This window comes from Phacochoerus africanus, chromosome 8, assembly GCF_016906955.1.
Source record: "Phacochoerus africanus isolate WHEZ1 chromosome 8, ROS_Pafr_v1, whole genome shotgun sequence".
NCBI classification, from domain to species: domain Eukaryota; kingdom Metazoa; phylum Chordata; class Mammalia; order Artiodactyla; family Suidae; genus Phacochoerus; species Phacochoerus africanus.
In genome coordinates, this window is record NC_062551.1 from 95570627 (window position 1) to 95589176 (window position 18550).

General features: G+C 40.6%; 1 protein-coding gene across 1 annotated transcript in view; it reads left to right on the forward strand.

Moving 5' to 3' along the window:
• The window catches only part of RLF (RLF zinc finger), a 93653-nt gene extending 81091 nt beyond the window's left edge, over nt 1-12562 (forward strand). The window contains exons 7-8 of the mRNA XM_047793512.1: nt 701-842; nt 7442-12562. Of these exons, the coding sequence (XP_047649468.1) occupies nt 701-842; nt 7442-12091 (4792 nt within the window). The 3' untranslated portion in view covers nt 12092-12562. The remainder of the gene's footprint in view (nt 1-700; nt 843-7441) is intronic.
• The last annotated feature ends 5988 nt before the right edge of the window (nt 12563-18550 follow it).

Here is an 18550-nt window from a genome sequence, read left to right on the forward strand (position 1 = left end):
GAGGTTGCGGGTTCGATCCCTGTCCTTGATCAGTGGGTTAAGGATGTGGCGTTGCCGTGAGCTGTGATATAGATCGCAGACACAGCTCAGATCTGGCATTGCTGTGGCTGTGGCCAACAGCTATAGCTCCGATTAGATCCCTAGCCTGGGAACCTCCATATGCTGTGGGTGTGGCCCTAAAAAGACAAAAAGAAAAAAAAAATTTTCAAGTTACAGGCCCTGAGTAGATCATGACGTTTTAGAGATGGAAAGGGCCCATGAGGTCAATGTGGAGAAGTATACCATAAGTATATTTTATAGCTGGATACACAGTGTAGTAATGTCTAATGATCCTGTCTGCTAGGATAGGGTTTAATTCAGTCAGTATTAGCAGTGTAAGGGGTAAAACCTTTTGGAACAAGAAGAGATCAGATAAGTCTTTGAATAAATATATCAATCAGATAGATTGTCTTTGAAAATGTCAGCATAAAGGAAATAGTCTTGTTTTTATTTTCCCCAGACACAAAGAAGAAAGAAGTAGGTAAATTTTCAAGGAGGATTCTTAGTTTTACCAGTTTGGGAGGAAGCAATAGGGAATATAGGCAGTTTTTTCTCTTCTTGTTTACTCTCAGCTTATTACAAACCCAGAAAATGGGGTGTGAAGGTGGGTAGCAAATACCAGTTGCTTTAAATGTTTTACCGTAATCTTTCTTTTTAATAGGGAATTGACTCTATTTTGGAGTAAACTGCAAAGAAGAATCGACCCTTCTGTAGACACTTTCTTGGAGCGCTGTCGTCAGTTTGGTGTCATAGCTAAAACACAACAGCACTTATTTTGCCTGATTAGAGTTATACAAACTGAAGTGAGTAATTTATGCTTTTTATGCTGAATGTCCTGAAGGGAAAAAATGAGTGGGGAGATAACTTCTGAGGCAACTACTTTTAGATAAGGGAAAATGAGAAATAATGGGGTTTAATAAGATTATAGAATTGGACATATCTAGCTGTTTCTGTAGATTTACTTCCTAGGAATCCACAGTTTTTCCTAATGGAAAATAGTGATTTGATGTGACAAAGCACTGGAGGAAGGAAAGATTATGTTTCTTGGCTGTCACATCAACCACCCTATATCTGCTTTTCCTGGAACAGTGTTCCCTATTTATATGGGTATGTTTGTTTGCAGATTAACATAATAATTATAAATAAAGTATAATTGTATCTTTTCTTCCCTGAGGATAGTGTAATTCTTTAGGTTTCAAAGTAATAGAACTGTTCTAGAATCAACTTATAAATTATTAAGTTTATAAATTATAAGCTTCTATGAAGATAGGAAACATGTTAGATAACTTTAAGAAATAAATAGTCTTGGAGTTCCCGTCGTGGTGCAGTGGTTAACGAATCTGACTAGGAACCGTGAGGTTGGGGGTTCGGTTCCTGCCCTTGCTCAGTGGGTTAACGATCCAGCGTTGCCGTGAGCTGTGGTGTAGGTTGCAGAAGTGGCTCAGATCCTGCATTGCTGTGGCTCTGGTGTAGACTGGCGGCTACAGCTCCGACTCGACCCCTAGCCTGGGAACCTCCACATGCCGTGGGAGCGGCCCAAGAAATAGCAAAAAAAGACCAAAAATAAATAAATAAATAAATAAATAAATAAATAAATAAATAAATAGTCTTTTTGGGTGCCCCCACGACATGTGGCAGTGCCCGGGCCAGGGATTGAATCCAAGCCAGAGCTGTGACCTGCACCACGCTGGGGATCAAACTGGCACCTCCACAGAGACAAGCCAGATCATTAACCCACTGTGCCACAGCAGGAATTCTCAGAAATAAATGTTTCTTTTTTTTCTTTCTTTTTTTTTTTTTTTGTCTTTTTGTCTTTTCTAGAGCCACTCCCGTGGTATATGGAGGTTCCCAGGCTAGGGGTCAAATTGGAGCTGTAGCCACCGGCTTACACCACAGCCACAGCAACACAGGATCTGACCTACATCACAGCTCACGGCAATGCCAGATCCTTAACCCACTGAGCAAGGCCAGGGATAGAACCCGCAACTTCATGCTTCCTAGTCGGATTCATTAACCATTGCACCACGATGGGAACTCCAGAAATAAATATTTCTTAAAATTAAATGAAGTGCTATGTATATAAAACTTTTTTGAATTCCTGTCGTGGCTCTGCAGAAATGAATCCAACTGGCGTCCATGAGGATGCAGGTTCGATACCTGGCCTCGCTCAGTGGGTTAAGGATCTGGCATTGCTGTGAGCTGTGATGTAGATCACAGACTGGCATCGGCTGGCAGCTACAGCTCCAATTATACTCCTACCCTGGGAACTTCTTTATGTTGTGGGTGTGGCCCTAAGAAGAAAAAAATAAATAAATAAATAAAAGTTTTGTCTTTTGAGTTTAGCCGCGTAAATGTATGCTGAGACTACCAGCCTGGAGATTTGGAATGAGTCTTATGTTGTGCTCTTTCTGTTTGTTTTATTTATACTAAAGTCAATGCACAGTTTAATCTTTGATGCTTCCTATCTCCTTTAATGATACCTTCCGTATCCTATATTTATTTGAAATAGGTATAACTAGTCTTTTCCAGTAAAGATAGGAAAGAAAGGCAGAAGAGTTATCAGAAGCAAATTCCTGGTCAGATAAGCTAGGTGATAATTCTTTCTTTCTCTTTCTTTCCCTTTTTTTTTTTTTTGCTTTTTAGGGCCACACTCTAGGTATACGAGGGTTCCCGGGCTAGGGGTCCAATTGGAGCTACAGCTGCCAACCACAGCCACAGCAACATCAGATCTGAACTGAGTCTTCAACCTATAGCAATGCCAGATCCTTAACCCACTGAGTGAGGCCAGAGATCAAACCTGGAACCTCATGGTCCCCAGTCAGATTTGTTTCTGTTGCACCACCTTGGGAACTCCTATTTCTAATGACTAAAAATGAAATTATATCTCTGATCACAGAAAAAACATGTTCAAGTAATTATAGAGCTTGCCTTGCTTCAAAAAAGTAGTGGTACAACTGGCCTTTAATAAGTTTTGTGTTTTTTTTTTTTTAATCTTTAGGGAATGTGTGCTTTCTGTTGCTGCGTAACAGATTACTGTAAACTTAGCACTTCAGTCAGCACCTATTTATTAGCTCACAGTTTTGTAGGCAGAGGTCCAGCACAGTGTGGCATAGTTCACTGCTCAGTATCACAAGGCTGAAATTGAGGTGATGGCCGGTGGAGTTATCTGGAGGCTCTGTGGAAAAATCTACTTCTAAGCTCATTTTTATTGTTGACAGAATTCAGTTCCTTTCAGTTGTAGGGCTAAAGTCCTCATTTTCTTGCTGGCTGTCAGCCAGGGTCTGTTTTTAGCTCCCAGAAGCCACTCTCATTCCATGCCTTTATTTTCAAGCCAGCAAAGACACAAGGAATTCTTTTAATCTGATCTCCTCCACCTCTGACTTCCAAACTTAGATTTAAAGGGCTTGAGTGATTGGGCCAGGTCTAGATAATCCACCTATCTTAAGATGAGTGGATTTGGCGCCTTAATTGTATCTGTAAAGTCCCTTTTGCCATATAATGTAATCATAGGAATGATATCATACTTATAGGTACCACTTATACTCAAGGTGAGGAGATTTTACAGAAGTGAAGGTCAGTGGGGGTCATCTTAGATTTCCGTTTACCACATGGAACCACAGAAAATGAGAAAGGTACTAGACAGAGGATAAAGGAAAATGGGTTTCTGACATAGGCCAAGGAAGGAATTTGCTGTCCATTTGTACAACCCAGGACCATTTCTTTTTAATCTCAATCTAGGACACTTTCCATTCTAATCCTTATTTGTGATATTTTTCCTGAAAGGTGGAGAAGATATGGACTGGTAGGTGGAATGGGAGTGAATGTGGAATTCCTTTCAAGTTGAGAGGCTTAACCTCTAGGTTTTTTAAGGAGAGAGGTGATCTAACCTATATCAGTTAGGATCTAGTTCTGCCATGAATGGTAGATATCCTTCATGGGAGTTTTTCCCTCCCTATAGAGATAGATAACGGCAACAATATATAATGGAGAGGGCCCTCTTTATTTTCTGGGCTGCAGTTTAAGATCTTAAACCAGATCATCAGTTCTTAAAGGTGCTCAGAGTCATTAAAATTTCATTCTGTGGAGTTCCCTTCCCTGCATTGCCATGGCTGTGATGTTGGCCAGCAGCTGCAGCTCCAGTTACAGCCCCTAGCCTGGGAACCTCCATATGCCCTCCATATGCCACAGCCCTAGAAAGCCAAAAAGCCCCCGCCAAAAAAATTTTGATTCTGTGACTTGAGAAAGGGATATTAGAGAATCCAGGATCTCTCTCAAGGTTTTAAAAATAGTTTGACAGAGGAGTTCCATTCATGGCTCAGCAGAAATGAATCTGACTAGTATCCATGAGGACGCAGGTTCAATCCCTGGCCTCCATCAGTGGGTTAAGGATCCAGGGTTGCCATGAGCTGTAGTGTAGGTCATAGACATGGCTTGGATCTGGCATGTCTGTTGCTGTGGTGTTGGCCAGCAGCTACAGCTCTGATTTGAGCCCTAGTTTGGGTACCACCATATGCTGTTGGTGTGGCCCTAAAAAGACCAAAAAAAAAAAAAGTGTGACAGAAAAGCGAATGTAGACATGGTAATATTTGAAGAAGAAGGTATGAGAAGGAGGATGATCTTGAATTTAGCTTATTTGGCCACTGGGTCTTTTTGGTGGAACATACAGTAGTACTCTTTTGCAAAACATGACTTTTTCTAGCTTAATCCCTTTTTAATAATAAAAGAAGCTGAAGATTGGAGACATGTGACTTGTAAGGAACTAGACCATTGGTATCCTAACAAATTGCATAATATGATATAAGGCTATCATTTGTAGGTCAGAGCACAGAGGGCTTGGAGAAAATCTGTTAAGTTTTAAAATCATTCATATGTTGGAGTTCCTGTCGTGGCTCAGTGGGTTAACGAACCTGACTTAGTATCCATGAGGACGCGGGTTCAATCCCAGGCCTTGCTCAGTGGGTTAAGGATCCGGCGTTGCCGTGAGCTGTGGTGAAAGTCGCAGATGCGGCTCGGATCCTGGGTTGCTGTGGCTCTGGCTCAGGCATAGGCCGGTGGCTACAGCTCCAATTGGACCCCTAGCCTGGGGACCTCCATATACCTCCGGTGCAGCCCTAAAAAGACCAAAAAAAAAAAAAAAACAAAAAAAAAAACAGAAAAAACCATATGTTCTCAACAAGTTACTTTTAACCCTTTTGGAAGACTCTTTGACATAAATTGCAAAGAATGTCTGTTCTTTCTTAAACACTCTAATCTGGTTGAAATGGTAAAATTTGTGAAATCACTAAGGACACTTTTCAAAAAATAATATCAATTACTACTACTACCATTATATATTCAGAACAGATATGAGAAGTTACTTACTAAAGGAGTAGTAAATAAATTAGAATTAAGATATGGAATGTGAAGCTGAACTTTGAAGAAACTGATGTGTATGAATAATTTGATGGGTTTTTAAACCAGGATGCTAAATAAGTAGTTTGGCACATTGTAAAGAGGGCACATGTGATAGAGCCAACTCAGTTAAACTTCAGTGTTAATATAGGCTGTAAAGTAGTTAATTTGTTCTCAGGTGCTGGGAAAAGATTGCTTCAAGTTTAAATTCTTTTTTTTTGTCTTTTGTTTTTGTTGTTGTTGTTGTTGTTATTGCTATTTCTTGGGCCGCTCCCGCGGCATATGGAGGTTCCCAGGCTAGGGGTTGAATCGGAGCTGTAGCCACCGGCCTACGCCAGAGCCACAACAACTCGGGATCCGAGCCGCGTCTGCAACCTACACCACAGCTCATGGCAACGCTGGATCGTTAACCCACTGAGCATGGGCAGGGACCGAACCCGCAACCTCATGATTCCTAGTCGGATTCGTTAACCACTGCGCCACGACGGGAACTCCTCAAGTTTAAATTCTTGCTCCGTTGTTCACTAGCTGGTGACATTGGGCAGTTAACTTTTTGGGCCCTGGTTTCTTCAACTATAATATGAGGATAATATATGCAAAAAGTTTATTTAGAATAGTGCCTAGGATGTGGTAAACGATCTTTAAATTGATGGTGGTTATTTCTTTGTGTGCTCAGCATTTAGAATGGTACCTAACAGAGTAATTGCTTAGCAAATTGACTTCTAGTTTGAACAGTAGAATTTATCCTCAGGTATTTTCCTGGGTATTCTGTTGAATACTTACTATTTGCCAATATTGTAGTAATCACTTTATGTTACCTTATTCATTCTTATAACACTAGGAGGAAAATCTAATACTGCCAATGCAGTTACCATTTTACAAATGAGGAAACAGGCTTAGAGGAGTTAAGAACTTGTCACTGGAGTGAAGCTGGGTTCAAAGTCAGTCAAAGTCTGACTCAAAATTCTCTGTTCTTAAGTACTACATTTTAAGTCACCCTAACATAGGATCCTGCTTTTCTTTGTTCATATTATTTTCACATATTCTTTTAGCTTCTCATATGAAAGACTTTTTTTTTTTTTTTTTTTGGTCTTTTTAGGGCCACACCCTCGACATATGGAGGTTCCCAGGCTAGGGGTTTAATCGGAGCTGTAGCTGCTGGCCTACACCACAGCCACAGCAATACCAGATCTGAGCCGCCTCTTCAACCTACACCACAGCTTACGGCAATGCTGGATCCTTGACCCACTGATCGAGGCCAGGGATCGAATCTGCAACCTCATGGTTCCTAGTCAGATTCGTTTCCCCTGTGCCACAATGGGAACTCTGAAAGAAGTATCTTGAATGCACTAGCCTTTTATCACGTATCACCAGATTTTTGACTAGTTTCTGAGAACCTGCTGCTATAGAGAAATTTTCATTCTCTTGTTTTTCCATGGGAAGCTGAGATTTAGTACAACTGTATCGTAGAGTGCCAGTTCTTTTAGGAGGAAATAGAATCATTCATTTAAGCCTTGAAGTTTTGAAAACACCCGGTTGTTCATGACATGAGTTTTTTAAATTGAATTCAATCTTAGACTCACTTTTATACATGTGTTTCTTCTTGTATCCATTTAAATCCTATCCTTCCTACCCAGCCTGAGACAATTCATTTTTGAATCCTTTAGTCCCCTTATTTATCCTGAGTTCCTCTCAATTCATGTGCCTTTATTATTTATACATTTGGCACCTAGATAAGTTCCTTGAGGGTTAAGAACTGCTTTAATATGCAGTGCCTTATGAAGTTGGATACTCTATAAATGTACATTGTTGTTGTTCATGATTGTAACAAGTAATCCAGTCCTTTGCATTTTGAGACAAGTAGGATCTAAATGTAACTTTCAGGAAGAAAGATTTTTGATAAAACTTAAGAACATTAAAAGTTTTAAGAAGTGTGTGTGTCTGTGAAAGTTATGTAATGTTTCCAGAATGGGAGAAAGAAAAAACCTCTTCTTCCCTGTTTTTCTTACAGGCACAAGATGCTGGTCTTGGGGTATCAATTTTACTATGCGTCAGAGCTCTTCAACTCAGATCAAGTGAGGACGAAGAAATGAAGGCATCAGTTTGTAAAACAATTGCTTGTCTCTTACCAGAAGACTTAGAAGTTAGACGAGCCTGTCAGCTTACAGAATTCTTAATTGAACCCAGTTTGGATGGATTTAATATGTTGGAAGAACTATATTCCCAACCAGATCAAAAATTTGATGAAGAAAATGCACCAGTTCCAAATTCTCTCCGATGTGAGCTTTTATTAGCTTTAAAAGCTCACTGGCCTTTTGATCCTGAATTTTGGGACTGGAAAACTTTAAAACGACACTGCCACCAACTTTTAGGACAAGAAGCCTCGGATTCTGATGATGATCTAAGTGGCTATGAAATGTCTATTAATGACACAGATGTTTTAGAGTCATTTCTCAGTGACTATGAGGACGGTAAAGAAGATAAACAATATAGAAGGAGAGATATGACAGATCAGCATAAGGAGAAAAGAGACAAAAAACCCATTGGTTCTTCTGAAAGATATCAGAGGTGGCTTCAATATAAATTTTTCTGTTTGCTATGTAAGCGGGAATGTATAGAGGCCAGGATTCTTCATCATTCTAAGATGCATATGGAAGATGGGATTTATACCTGTCCAGTTTGTATAAAAAAATTCAAGAGAAAAGAAATATTTGTGCCTCATGTGATGGAACATGTTAAAATGCCACCAAGCAGAAGAGACCGCTCTAGAAAGAAATTACTGTTGAAAAGCTCTCAAAAGGGAATTTGTCCCAAGAGCCCCTCCACAACCCTGGAGCAAAGTCAATCATTGAATGAAGCCAAAGGAGAGTCGCATGAATATGTCACATTCAGCAAATTAGAAGATTGCCACCTTCAAGACAGAGATTTGTACCCATGTCCTGGCACAGACTGTTCCCGTGTGTTTAAGCAATTTAAATACTTAAGTGTGCATCTTAAAGCTGAACACCAAAATAATGATGAAAATGCCAAGCACTACTTGGATATGAAAAATAGAAGAGAGAAGTGTACTTATTGTCGTCGACATTTCATGTCTGCTTTTCACCTGCGAGAACATGAACAAGTGCATTGTGGTCCTCAGCCTTATATGTGTGTATCTATAGATTGTTATGCTAGGTTTGGATCAGTGAACGAACTGCTTAACCATAAACAAAAACATGATGATCTGCGTTATAAATGTGAATTAAATGGCTGTAATATTGTTTTCAGTGACTTGGGACAGCTTTACCACCACGAAGCACAACATTTTAGGGATGCGTCTTATACATGCAACTTTGTTGGCTGTAAAAAGTTTTATTATTCCAAAATCGAATACCAGAATCACCTCTCAGTGCACAATGTTGATAATTCAAATGGAGATGTAAAGAAATCAGTGAAACTTGAGGAGCCTGCAGCAAGTGAAAAGCAAGATTGTATTGCTCAGACCCATCTACTTAACCAAGCTGATAAATCACATTTACCAGAGGATCTTCTTTTCTGTGCAGGATCAGCTAGTTCTCAAATAGAAACTGCAGAAAATCTGAAAGAAAACAGTGACAGTAATTCCAGTGATCAGTTAAGTCACAGCTCTTCAGCTTCCATGAATGAAGAGTTAATTGACACACTGGATCACTCTGAAACCATGCAGGATATATTATTATCTCATGAGAAAGTCTTTGTGCCCTCCAGTTTAAAAGAAAAATGTTCCAGTGTGGCAGTTTGTTTTGATGGGACTAAGTTTACTTGTGGTTTTGATGGCTGTGGTTCCACGTACAAAAATGCAAAAGGCATGCAGAAGCATCTAAGGAAGGTTCATCCATACCATTTCAAACCCAAAAAGATAAAGACAAAAGATCTCTTTCCCTGTTTGGGTAATGAACATAATCAAACAACTGAAAAGTTTGATGCAGAACCTAAACCCAGCTCAGATACAAACAGTGACTCTCCAGATGAAGGTCTGGATCACAATATTCATACTAAATGCAAACGAGAACACCAAGGTTATTCCTCAGAAGCTTCCATTTGTGCTTCTAAAAGGCCATGTACAGAGGATACCATGTTGGAACTTCTGTTACGCTTGAAACATTTAAGCTTGAAAAACTCAATAACACATGGATCTTTCTCAGGGTCATTGCAGGGGTACCCATCAAGTGGTGCTAAGTCTCTTCAAGCAGTTTCATCTATTTCAGACCTTAATTTTCAGAATCAAGATGAAAATATGCCAAGTCAGTATCTTGCACAGTTGGCAGCCAAGCCTTTTTTCTGTGAGCTTCAAGGATGCAAATATGAATTTGTGACCAGAGAGGCTTTGTTAATGCATTATCTTAAAAAGCATAATTATTCAAAAGAAAAAGTCCTTCAGTTAACCATGTTTCAACATCGATATTCCCCTTTCCAGTGTCATATCTGCCAAAGGTCATTTACAAGAAAGACACACCTTAGGATTCATTATAAAAATAAACATCAAATTGGCAGTGACAGAGTAACTCAAAAACTATTAGATAATGAAAAATGTGATCACGAAGGCCCATGCTCAGTAGACAGGTTGAAAGGTGATTGTTCTGCAGAACTTGGACCTGATCCCAACAGTAATTCTGAGAAGCCACACTGTCATTCTAAAAAGGATGAATGCAGTTCAGAAACCGATTTGGAGTCATCCTGCGAAGAAACAGAAAGTAAAACATCTGATATTTCATCACCAATAAGTGGCCATAGAGAAGAAGGAGAAGGAAGAGAGGGGAGAGGTAGCAGAAGAACTGTTGCTAAAGGAAATCTCTGTTATATTTTGAATAAGTACCACAAACCATTCCATTGTATCCACAAAACTTGCAACTCCTCATTCACCAATCTGAAAGGCTTGATTCGCCATTACAGGACTGTGCATCAGTATAACAAAGAGCAGTTATGCTTAGAGAAAGACAAAGCAAGAACCAAAAGGGAACTTGTCAAATGTAAAAAGATATTTGCTTGCAAATATAAGGAATGTAACAAACGCTTCCTGTGCTCCAAAGCTCTTGCTAAGCACTGCAGTGACTCTCATAACCTAGACCACATTGAAGAGCCAAAAGTGCTTTCCGAAGCTGAATCGGCGGCCAGGTTTTCATGTAACCAGCCTCAGTGCCCTGCTGTATTTTATACATTCAGCAAGTTGAAGCACCACTTGATGGAACAGCATAATATCGAAGGAGAAATACATTCAGATTATGAAATTCATTGTGATCTCAATGGCTGTGGCCAGATTTTCACACATCGCAGTAATTATTCTCAACATGTGTATTATCGACATAAGGACTATTATGATGACCTGTTTAGAAGCCAGAAAGTGGCAAATGAAAGGCTACTAAGGAGCGAAAAGGTGTGTCAAACGGCTCACACTCAGGGCCACGAGCATCAGACTACCAGGAAATCATTTAATGCTAATAAGGCTAAAAAATGTGGCTTAATCAAAGAAAAGAAAGCTCCAATTAGTTTTAAAACAAGAGCTGAAGCCCTCCATATGTGCGTGGAGCATTCTGAGCACACGCAGTACCCCTGCATGGTTCAAGGATGCTTATCCGTGGTGAAGTTGGAGAGCAGTATAGTGAGGCATTATAAACGTACCCATCAGATGAGTAGTGCCTATTTAGAGCAACAGATGGAAAATCTTGTCGTTTGTGTAAAATACGGTACCAAAATTAAGGAGGAGCCCCCTTCTGAAGCAGAGCCCTGTATAAAGACAGAAGAAGATAGGAGCTGTGAATCCGAGCTCACCAAGCACAGCCATTCCCCAGGGGACAGTAGCATACCTGTCCAGACCACCGATTCCCTTCATCTGGGTGAAAGGGATGGAGGTCCAAAAGGATGTACAGAAAGCAACCCAGTTTTTGATGCAGATACTCTGCTCTACAGAGGAACTTTGAAATGTAACCATAGTTCAGAAACCACTTCTTTGGAACAGTGTAATATAGTTCAGCCGCCTCCTTGTAAAATAGAAAATTCCATACCTAATCCTAACGGGACTGAAAGTGGGACTTATTTCACAAGTTTCCAGCTGCCTTTACCAAGGATCAAAGACTCAGAAACTGGGCAGCAAAGTTCAGGGCAAGAAAACACTGTAAAAAATATAACCCATGTCCCAAAAGAGAATTTTAGGAAGCACCCACAGCCCAGGTCATTTGATTTGAAGACTTACAAACCTATGGGATTTGAATCTTCATTTCTGAAATTTATTCAGGAAAGTGAAGAGAAAGAAGATGATTTTGATGATTGGGAGCCTTCAGAGCACTTAACATTAAATAATTCTTCTCAACCCAGTAATGACTTAACAGGGAGTGTTATGGCAAATAATATGGTGAATGACAGTGACCCTCAAGTTGACATACCTCATTCTTCCAGTGACTCTGCAATTCATGAGAACCTTACTGCAATCCCACCTTTAATAGTAGCTGAGACAACAACAGTTCCTTCCTTGGAAAACCTGAGGGTCGTATTGGACAAAGCATTAACAGACTGTGGAGAACTTGCCTTAAAACAGCTTCATTATCTTCGGCCAGTGGTTGTCCTTGAAAGATCTAAGTTTTCCACACCAATTTTAGACTTGTTTCCAACAAAAAAGACAGATGAGCTTTGTGTAGGAAGTTCCTAAATAGCAGTTTTGTTTTAGAAACAGACTGGCTCCAACATTGCAACATGGGGACAATTGCCGACTCGAACAAAGGCTGAGAACCAGCCACACTGTTGTTTAGGGTAGAATAGGCTGTGTATTTACATGAATGTATAATATCTATGTCAGCAGTATTGGCTGAGTCCATTAGCTCTCCAGTTGGTTTATTGATTGGGGTTTTTTGTTTGTTTGTTTATTAAAAAATGGAACTGTACTCTTGTTTGGTGCTAATTAATACATCAAAATATATTGGGGCTTCCTTTTTCAAATTAAGTGTGCATGATTGTATATGGAACAAATACTAAGATCCCAGGGTGGGAGGGCTAGGGAGAGGGATATGGAGTTCTTACTTGACTTGAATGTGCACCCAAGGGTGCTTTGTGTAATATATTGTACACTACAGCATCTTATATTTTTTGAGTTGAGTTTCAATAAATTACAGTTTTTCACCCATTTCTTGTTTACTCATAATGAGTTTTCATGCAGTACATAAACTGGAATTGCACTTGTATTTTCTGGAATGTGCAGTTACATTTTATCCCAGTAGTTTTTCGTTTCTTATTGACCTAATTTTGAATGATTATTGTCTTAAAATTTTTGTGGAAAGAAAATTCTGAGATGGAATAATTAGTTCTGGGAGTCAAGATAGCTCCCAGAAGAGGATGTGCAGGAGTTGTCCAAGTAGAAAGGAGAGGGTATGCCAAGCATAATGTCAAGGGCATAGCAAATTCAGAGGTGTTGAGTCATGTTTCCAGGGAACTACAAATAATTTGATAGGCTGTCAGTGCAAGAGGAGCACTGGGACAGATGAGATTATTGTAGAAATAGATAGGAACAAAACCATGAACACTAAGGACTTTGGATGAGTCCATAGGCAACTGAGAGCCTTTGAAGGATTTTAAGCAAAACCTTCATGTTAATAATCTATAGACCACTTGAAATGAGTGTGTTTTGAGGGGCTGGGAATGGAAATAGTAGAAAATAAGATGAAGTTATTGAGGTAAATTTGGTGATGGGTCTGTACTGACAACTGCAGCAGGGGAAAGAGTAGAGGAAAAGGAGATATTCAAGAGGATTATTGGGTATTGGGGTGTGAAGAAAATGTTTTGAGGAAAAAACCTAAGGTTCAGTAGTGATGTAACCTATTAAAGTGGGAATACAAAAGAAAGAATGGGTTTTGAGGAAAAGGAAGGAAAGCCAAGGTGTGTTTGGTCTTTGGATGTGTTAAGTTTCAGTGGACTATGGGACATCCGTGTCTAATGACAAGGAAACAATGTTTTCTTATAAATACACCAGCTTTATTCTCCATCCCTTATGAAGTTTTCAGCCACTTTCATTAGCCAGCAGTGAAATGACTCACTAACTTGCCTTTCTCACATCTCTGATTAGGATGTAAAGATCTTTTCTCTGGCCTTTAAACCTTGTTTTGTCTAGGAATTTCATTCTGCCACCTCCTCACCCTGAGAATCTGAAGAACCCCCCCCCCCCAAGCCCATATTATTTCATGGCTCAGAAAAAGTGGCAGAAATAGTGGGACATCTTAGAGGCCGAGGTCACTATTGATTCCTTGGGCTCTTAGGCTAATTTTTTCTTTGGACTTCAGTTTCCTCACTTATGAAGTAATGGGATGTGGGTGACCATTAAAGGTCCTTACCTGTGATCTGCGCATGAGAAGTAACCAGTGACCTCATTTTAAAATGCATCATGCTAGGAGTTTCTGTTGTGGTACAGCATAAACGAATCCAACTAGGAACCATGAAGTGGTGTTGCTGTGAGCTGTGGTGTACGTTGCAGATGTGGCTGAGATCTGGTGTTGCTGTGGCAGTTGTGTAGGCCAGCGGCTACAGCTCCAATTAGACCCCTAGCCTGGGAACCTCCATATGGCATGGGTGCAGCCCTAAAAAGACAAAAGCCAAAAAATAAAATTTGTCATTCTAGAGGTTTTTAGACTAGACCAAGAGAAAGCTGCTAATTTGATTAAGACTCAACTATAGCCATTCAACCACCCCCAACTCCTACCCTTGGAAGGACCAAGTGAGTCTATTTGCAGTATAACTAAACCCTAATCTTCAGAACACAATTGCAAGTTTGCTTTAAGATGATCCTGGGAATTCTTTGGTGGTTTAGCTGGTTAAGGATCCAGCCTTGTCACTGCTGTGGCCCTGGTCACTGTGTGGCAAGGGTTTGATCCCTGGCCCTGGATCTTTGGGATGCTGTGAATGTGGCAAAAAAATATATCCTAAAATCATTTTCTATTTCATTTGGAGCAGCTTGCTTTGTTAGATCTTTATTGAAAACAGTGTTAATATGTTAAAAATCAGTATGTGTGTTTATATGATAATACAGGAGGTCAAAGTATTATTTTCCTGTCATTGTTACCTGATGTTTCTCTGGGATTTGTCCCCAAGCCCTGACACAGACCTAGAAGCATTGAGTTTGTGCCCTCAAAAATGATAGGTGGAAGTAGAGAATGCCAGTCACTTTGATTCTTGCCTTTTATCTAGAATTTTCTTGCTTCTGTGTTTCCCCATATTCATGAGTACATGTGTGGAAGAGAGGTTGGAGAGCGATGGCGAAGAAAAGTTATGATGAGCTTTTCTAGGGATTTCATCCCCAACCTGTCCTCTCAGTCCCAGGTTGCCTCCTTCTGAGCAGCACTGCCAAGGACAGAGTCATTGGAGGACAGAGTTGGTCATTAACCAACTATTTAAAGATAATTCCAGGTGCTTTAGCAGATAAAAATAACAGAGCAAATTTGTTAAGGCGTCTGCCATCTCTAACGTGAGGGCTGGGGTAGCTTAAACATTTTAATCAAAGTATGGTTGTGGACCAGCACCATGGACATCACATTGGAGCTTGTTTGAAATGTGGAATGTCAGGTCTAGACCTTCGGGACCAAAGTATCTTAGTAAGATCTCCAGATGATTGATAGGCACAGAAAAGTTCTAGAAGCAGTGGCCTAGAATACAAAATGGGAAGTGCTGTGAGAATTCAGGGTAATTATGCTTTTCTTCTTCAGCACTTTTATTTACTTATGTATTGGCACCCATGACTTGTGGAAGCACCCTGGCCAGGGATCAAACCTGGCCCGCAGTTGGCAACCTGTGCCACAACTGCAAGCAACACCCAGTCCTTAACCTGCTGTGCCACATAGGGACTTCCTTTAGCACTTTATATAAAATTATCTTGTTGAATTTTCATAACTCCATAAAGCTAGTACTGTTAATATTCTTATTTGACACACAAAAATTTAAGATGGGGAGTTCCCCTGTAGCTCAGCGGATTAAAGATCTGGCATTGTCACTGCTGCAGCTTGAGTCGCTGCTGTGGCGCAGCATCTCTGGCCCTGGAACTTCCAGATACCATGAAAAAAAAAAAAAAAAACACTCAAGGATGAAGTGTCTTGCTTAGCTGATAAAAGCTAGGAAGAGGTGGAGCCCAGTTTCCAATCTCTTCTGACTAGAAAAATATCAGAAGGGAACTTAATGTGAAGGAAGAAAGATGGAAAGTTGCAGGTGGTATTGAAATACCAAAAATACCACAGTTCTGTAACTAGTGTATTTTTTTGTGAAAGTGAATAATGGGAAATAAAGTTTGAAGCACAAGTGAAAAACAGGCATGAAGATCCAACTCCAATCATATGTCCCAGTGCTGACATTTTCTCATTTGAGAGAGAGGTGGAAAACTTGTTTCTGTGCACAACATGTAACCTATGGAAAATCAGTTCTTCTTTCTCAAAGAGACTTTTATAAGAAAAGTTGCTCTTTACCACCACAGTATACTGTGATGCCTCATGGCTTTACCTACTAATTCAGGGCACAGCTTCCTAATATTGTAAAGTAGTCTAGAGAGAGTGGCCCTCTCTGCAAGCAGGCCTCTTGGTCTACACTTGCAGAAATGTATTCTGGACAGACTGCATTTGAAGCCTGAACCACTTTGAGGAAGATAACTGGTATGGTCAGGAGATTAAGAAACCTGTCAAGGAAGTTCCGTTGTGGCTTAGTGGTAACAAGCCTGACTGGTATCCATGAGGATGTGGGTTCAATCCCTGGCCTCATTCAGTGGGTTAAAGTGTTCAGCACTGCCATGAGCTGTGGTGTAGATCATAGATGCGACTCGGATTCCATGTTGCTGTTGCTGTGGTGTAGGCGGGCAGCTGTATCTCCGATTGGACCCCTAACCTGGGAACTTTCAAATGCCGTGGGTGAGGCCCTTAAAAAAAAAAAAAAAAGACAGTGAAGACTTCCTCTTCTGCCAGCTGGATGTAGATGACAGAGAGACCCTAGATGGAGAGAGCCTGGGTCCCTGGATTACCACATGGAGGAAAGTCACTGGCCAATCAAGAATGCCTGCCTTGGAGTTCCTGTCGTGGCGCAGTGGTTAACGAATCCGACTAGGAACCATGAGGTTGCGGGTTCGGTCCCTGCCCTTGCTCAGTGGGTTAACGATCCAGCGTTGCCGTGAGCTGTGGTGTAGGTTGCAGACACGGCTCGGATCCCGCATTGCTGTGGCTCTGGCGTGGGCCAGTCTGTGGCTCTGGCGTGGGCCGGTGGCTACAGCTCCGATTCAACCCCTGGCCTGGGAACCTCCATATGCCGCGAGAGCGGCCCAAGAAATAGCAACAACAACAACAATAAATAACAACAACAACAACAACAAAAAGACAAAAAAAAACAAAAACAAAAAGAATGCCTGCCTTGGTGTGTTTTATGAGTAAGAAAGAAATTTCTAAGATATTCAGAGCCTTATATATTTGTATAACGTATACATTTAAAAGATAGAGACAATGAAGGGCCAATTGAGGGTTTGAAAATAGGCATTGCATAAATCCAAAGTTACAGTATGTGTAAGTCAAAAAGTCCTAGTAGGGCATGATGGGGAAGTGGAGGTGGCTGAGTGGACAGGTGGATGACACTATCTAAAGGTGGGCTGAGATACCTTCTATAGAGATAACTTCTTTACCATTGGAGGTGTTCAGCTGTCCAAGAGGGGAGTTAAACAATAAATGGGTTTTTCAAACTAGGTTCTCTTGAGGGACCTTATATTGTTGAGATTTACTATACCTTATATTTGGCCATAAATGCCAGTATAAATAATAGTTGTACTTATCTATATTTTTTTACGCAAATTGCCAAATTCTCATCACATTATGCCTACAAGATAAAAATTGCTCTCATTTTACCAATATTGAACCTCAAGTTAGTAACTTGCCCAAGGTAACAGGGTTAATGAATAGTATCACAAAAATTTGAACCCAGATCTGTTATACCCCTAAAGGCCTATCCTCTTAACAGCTACTTAAAAGCTTCTGTAGAAATGAGTACATAAATATGGTAATAGGCACTTGATGATTGAACAGTTTAGGCTATAAACATATTTGGAATTCTTCTAGGGGATTTTGTATTTATTTAAAATATTCTAGGAGCTCCTGCAGTGACACAGCTGGTTAAGTATCCCATGTTGCCACAGCTATGGTCCGGATTTGATCCCTGATGTGGGAACTGCTGCAGCTTTGGGGGTTGGGGGAAGTCTAATGCCTGCTATGTACCAAGCATTAGATTTACAGTAGTCAATGAAATAGACATGTTTTCTGCCTTCCTTGAGTTTACAATAGTCAGGGAAGAAATATTAAACCAAAAACTGCACAAATAACCTTAATTGTGTTAAGAGTTTTGAAAGTAAAGTATAAGATGCTGTGTAATCACGAGATCTAATCTACCAAAGGAAGTCTTGGGAAATGATTCAGTTGTCACCAGCTTGTTTTTCTCCAAAAATTTTCTGATTATCATTCTTTAATGGTTTCTGACATATGTTTAACTTGTTATAGGAAAATCCCAAGTCTTATCTGAGTAATTTTTGTTGTTGTTGTTGTTGTTGTTGCTATTTCTTGGGCCGCTCCCGCGGCATATGGAGGTTCCCAGGCCAGGGGTTGAATCGGAGCTGCAGCCACCGGCCTACGCCAGAGCCACAGCAACGCGGGATCCGAGCCGCGTCTGCAACCTACACCACAGCTCACGGCAACGCCGGATCGTTAACCCACTGAGCAAGGGCAGGGACCGAACCCTCAACCTCATGGTTCCTAGTCGGATTCGTTAACCACTGCCCCACGACGGGAAATCCATATCTGAGTAATTTTTATGCCTTTCTAGAAAAGATTCTGGTTGTGTTCACTCACCAGCCAACTATGGGTTTTAACATCAACAGCAGTCACTCCTAAATCAGTGGGTCTTTTTGTTCCCATGCTGCGTATCCAGTAGCATTCTGGACTCCATGGTCTGCCTGTGCCCCTGACACCTGGTACAAACTTGCCACTCCTCCCCTTCCTGCAGGATCAAAATTGTTATTCCTTCTCCACCAAGACTCCTATTCACATTCTTTCTTTCAGTCAACCAGATGGGCAAATTGGAAAAGCAGCAGACAGTATTTTCTCAAAAATTATTT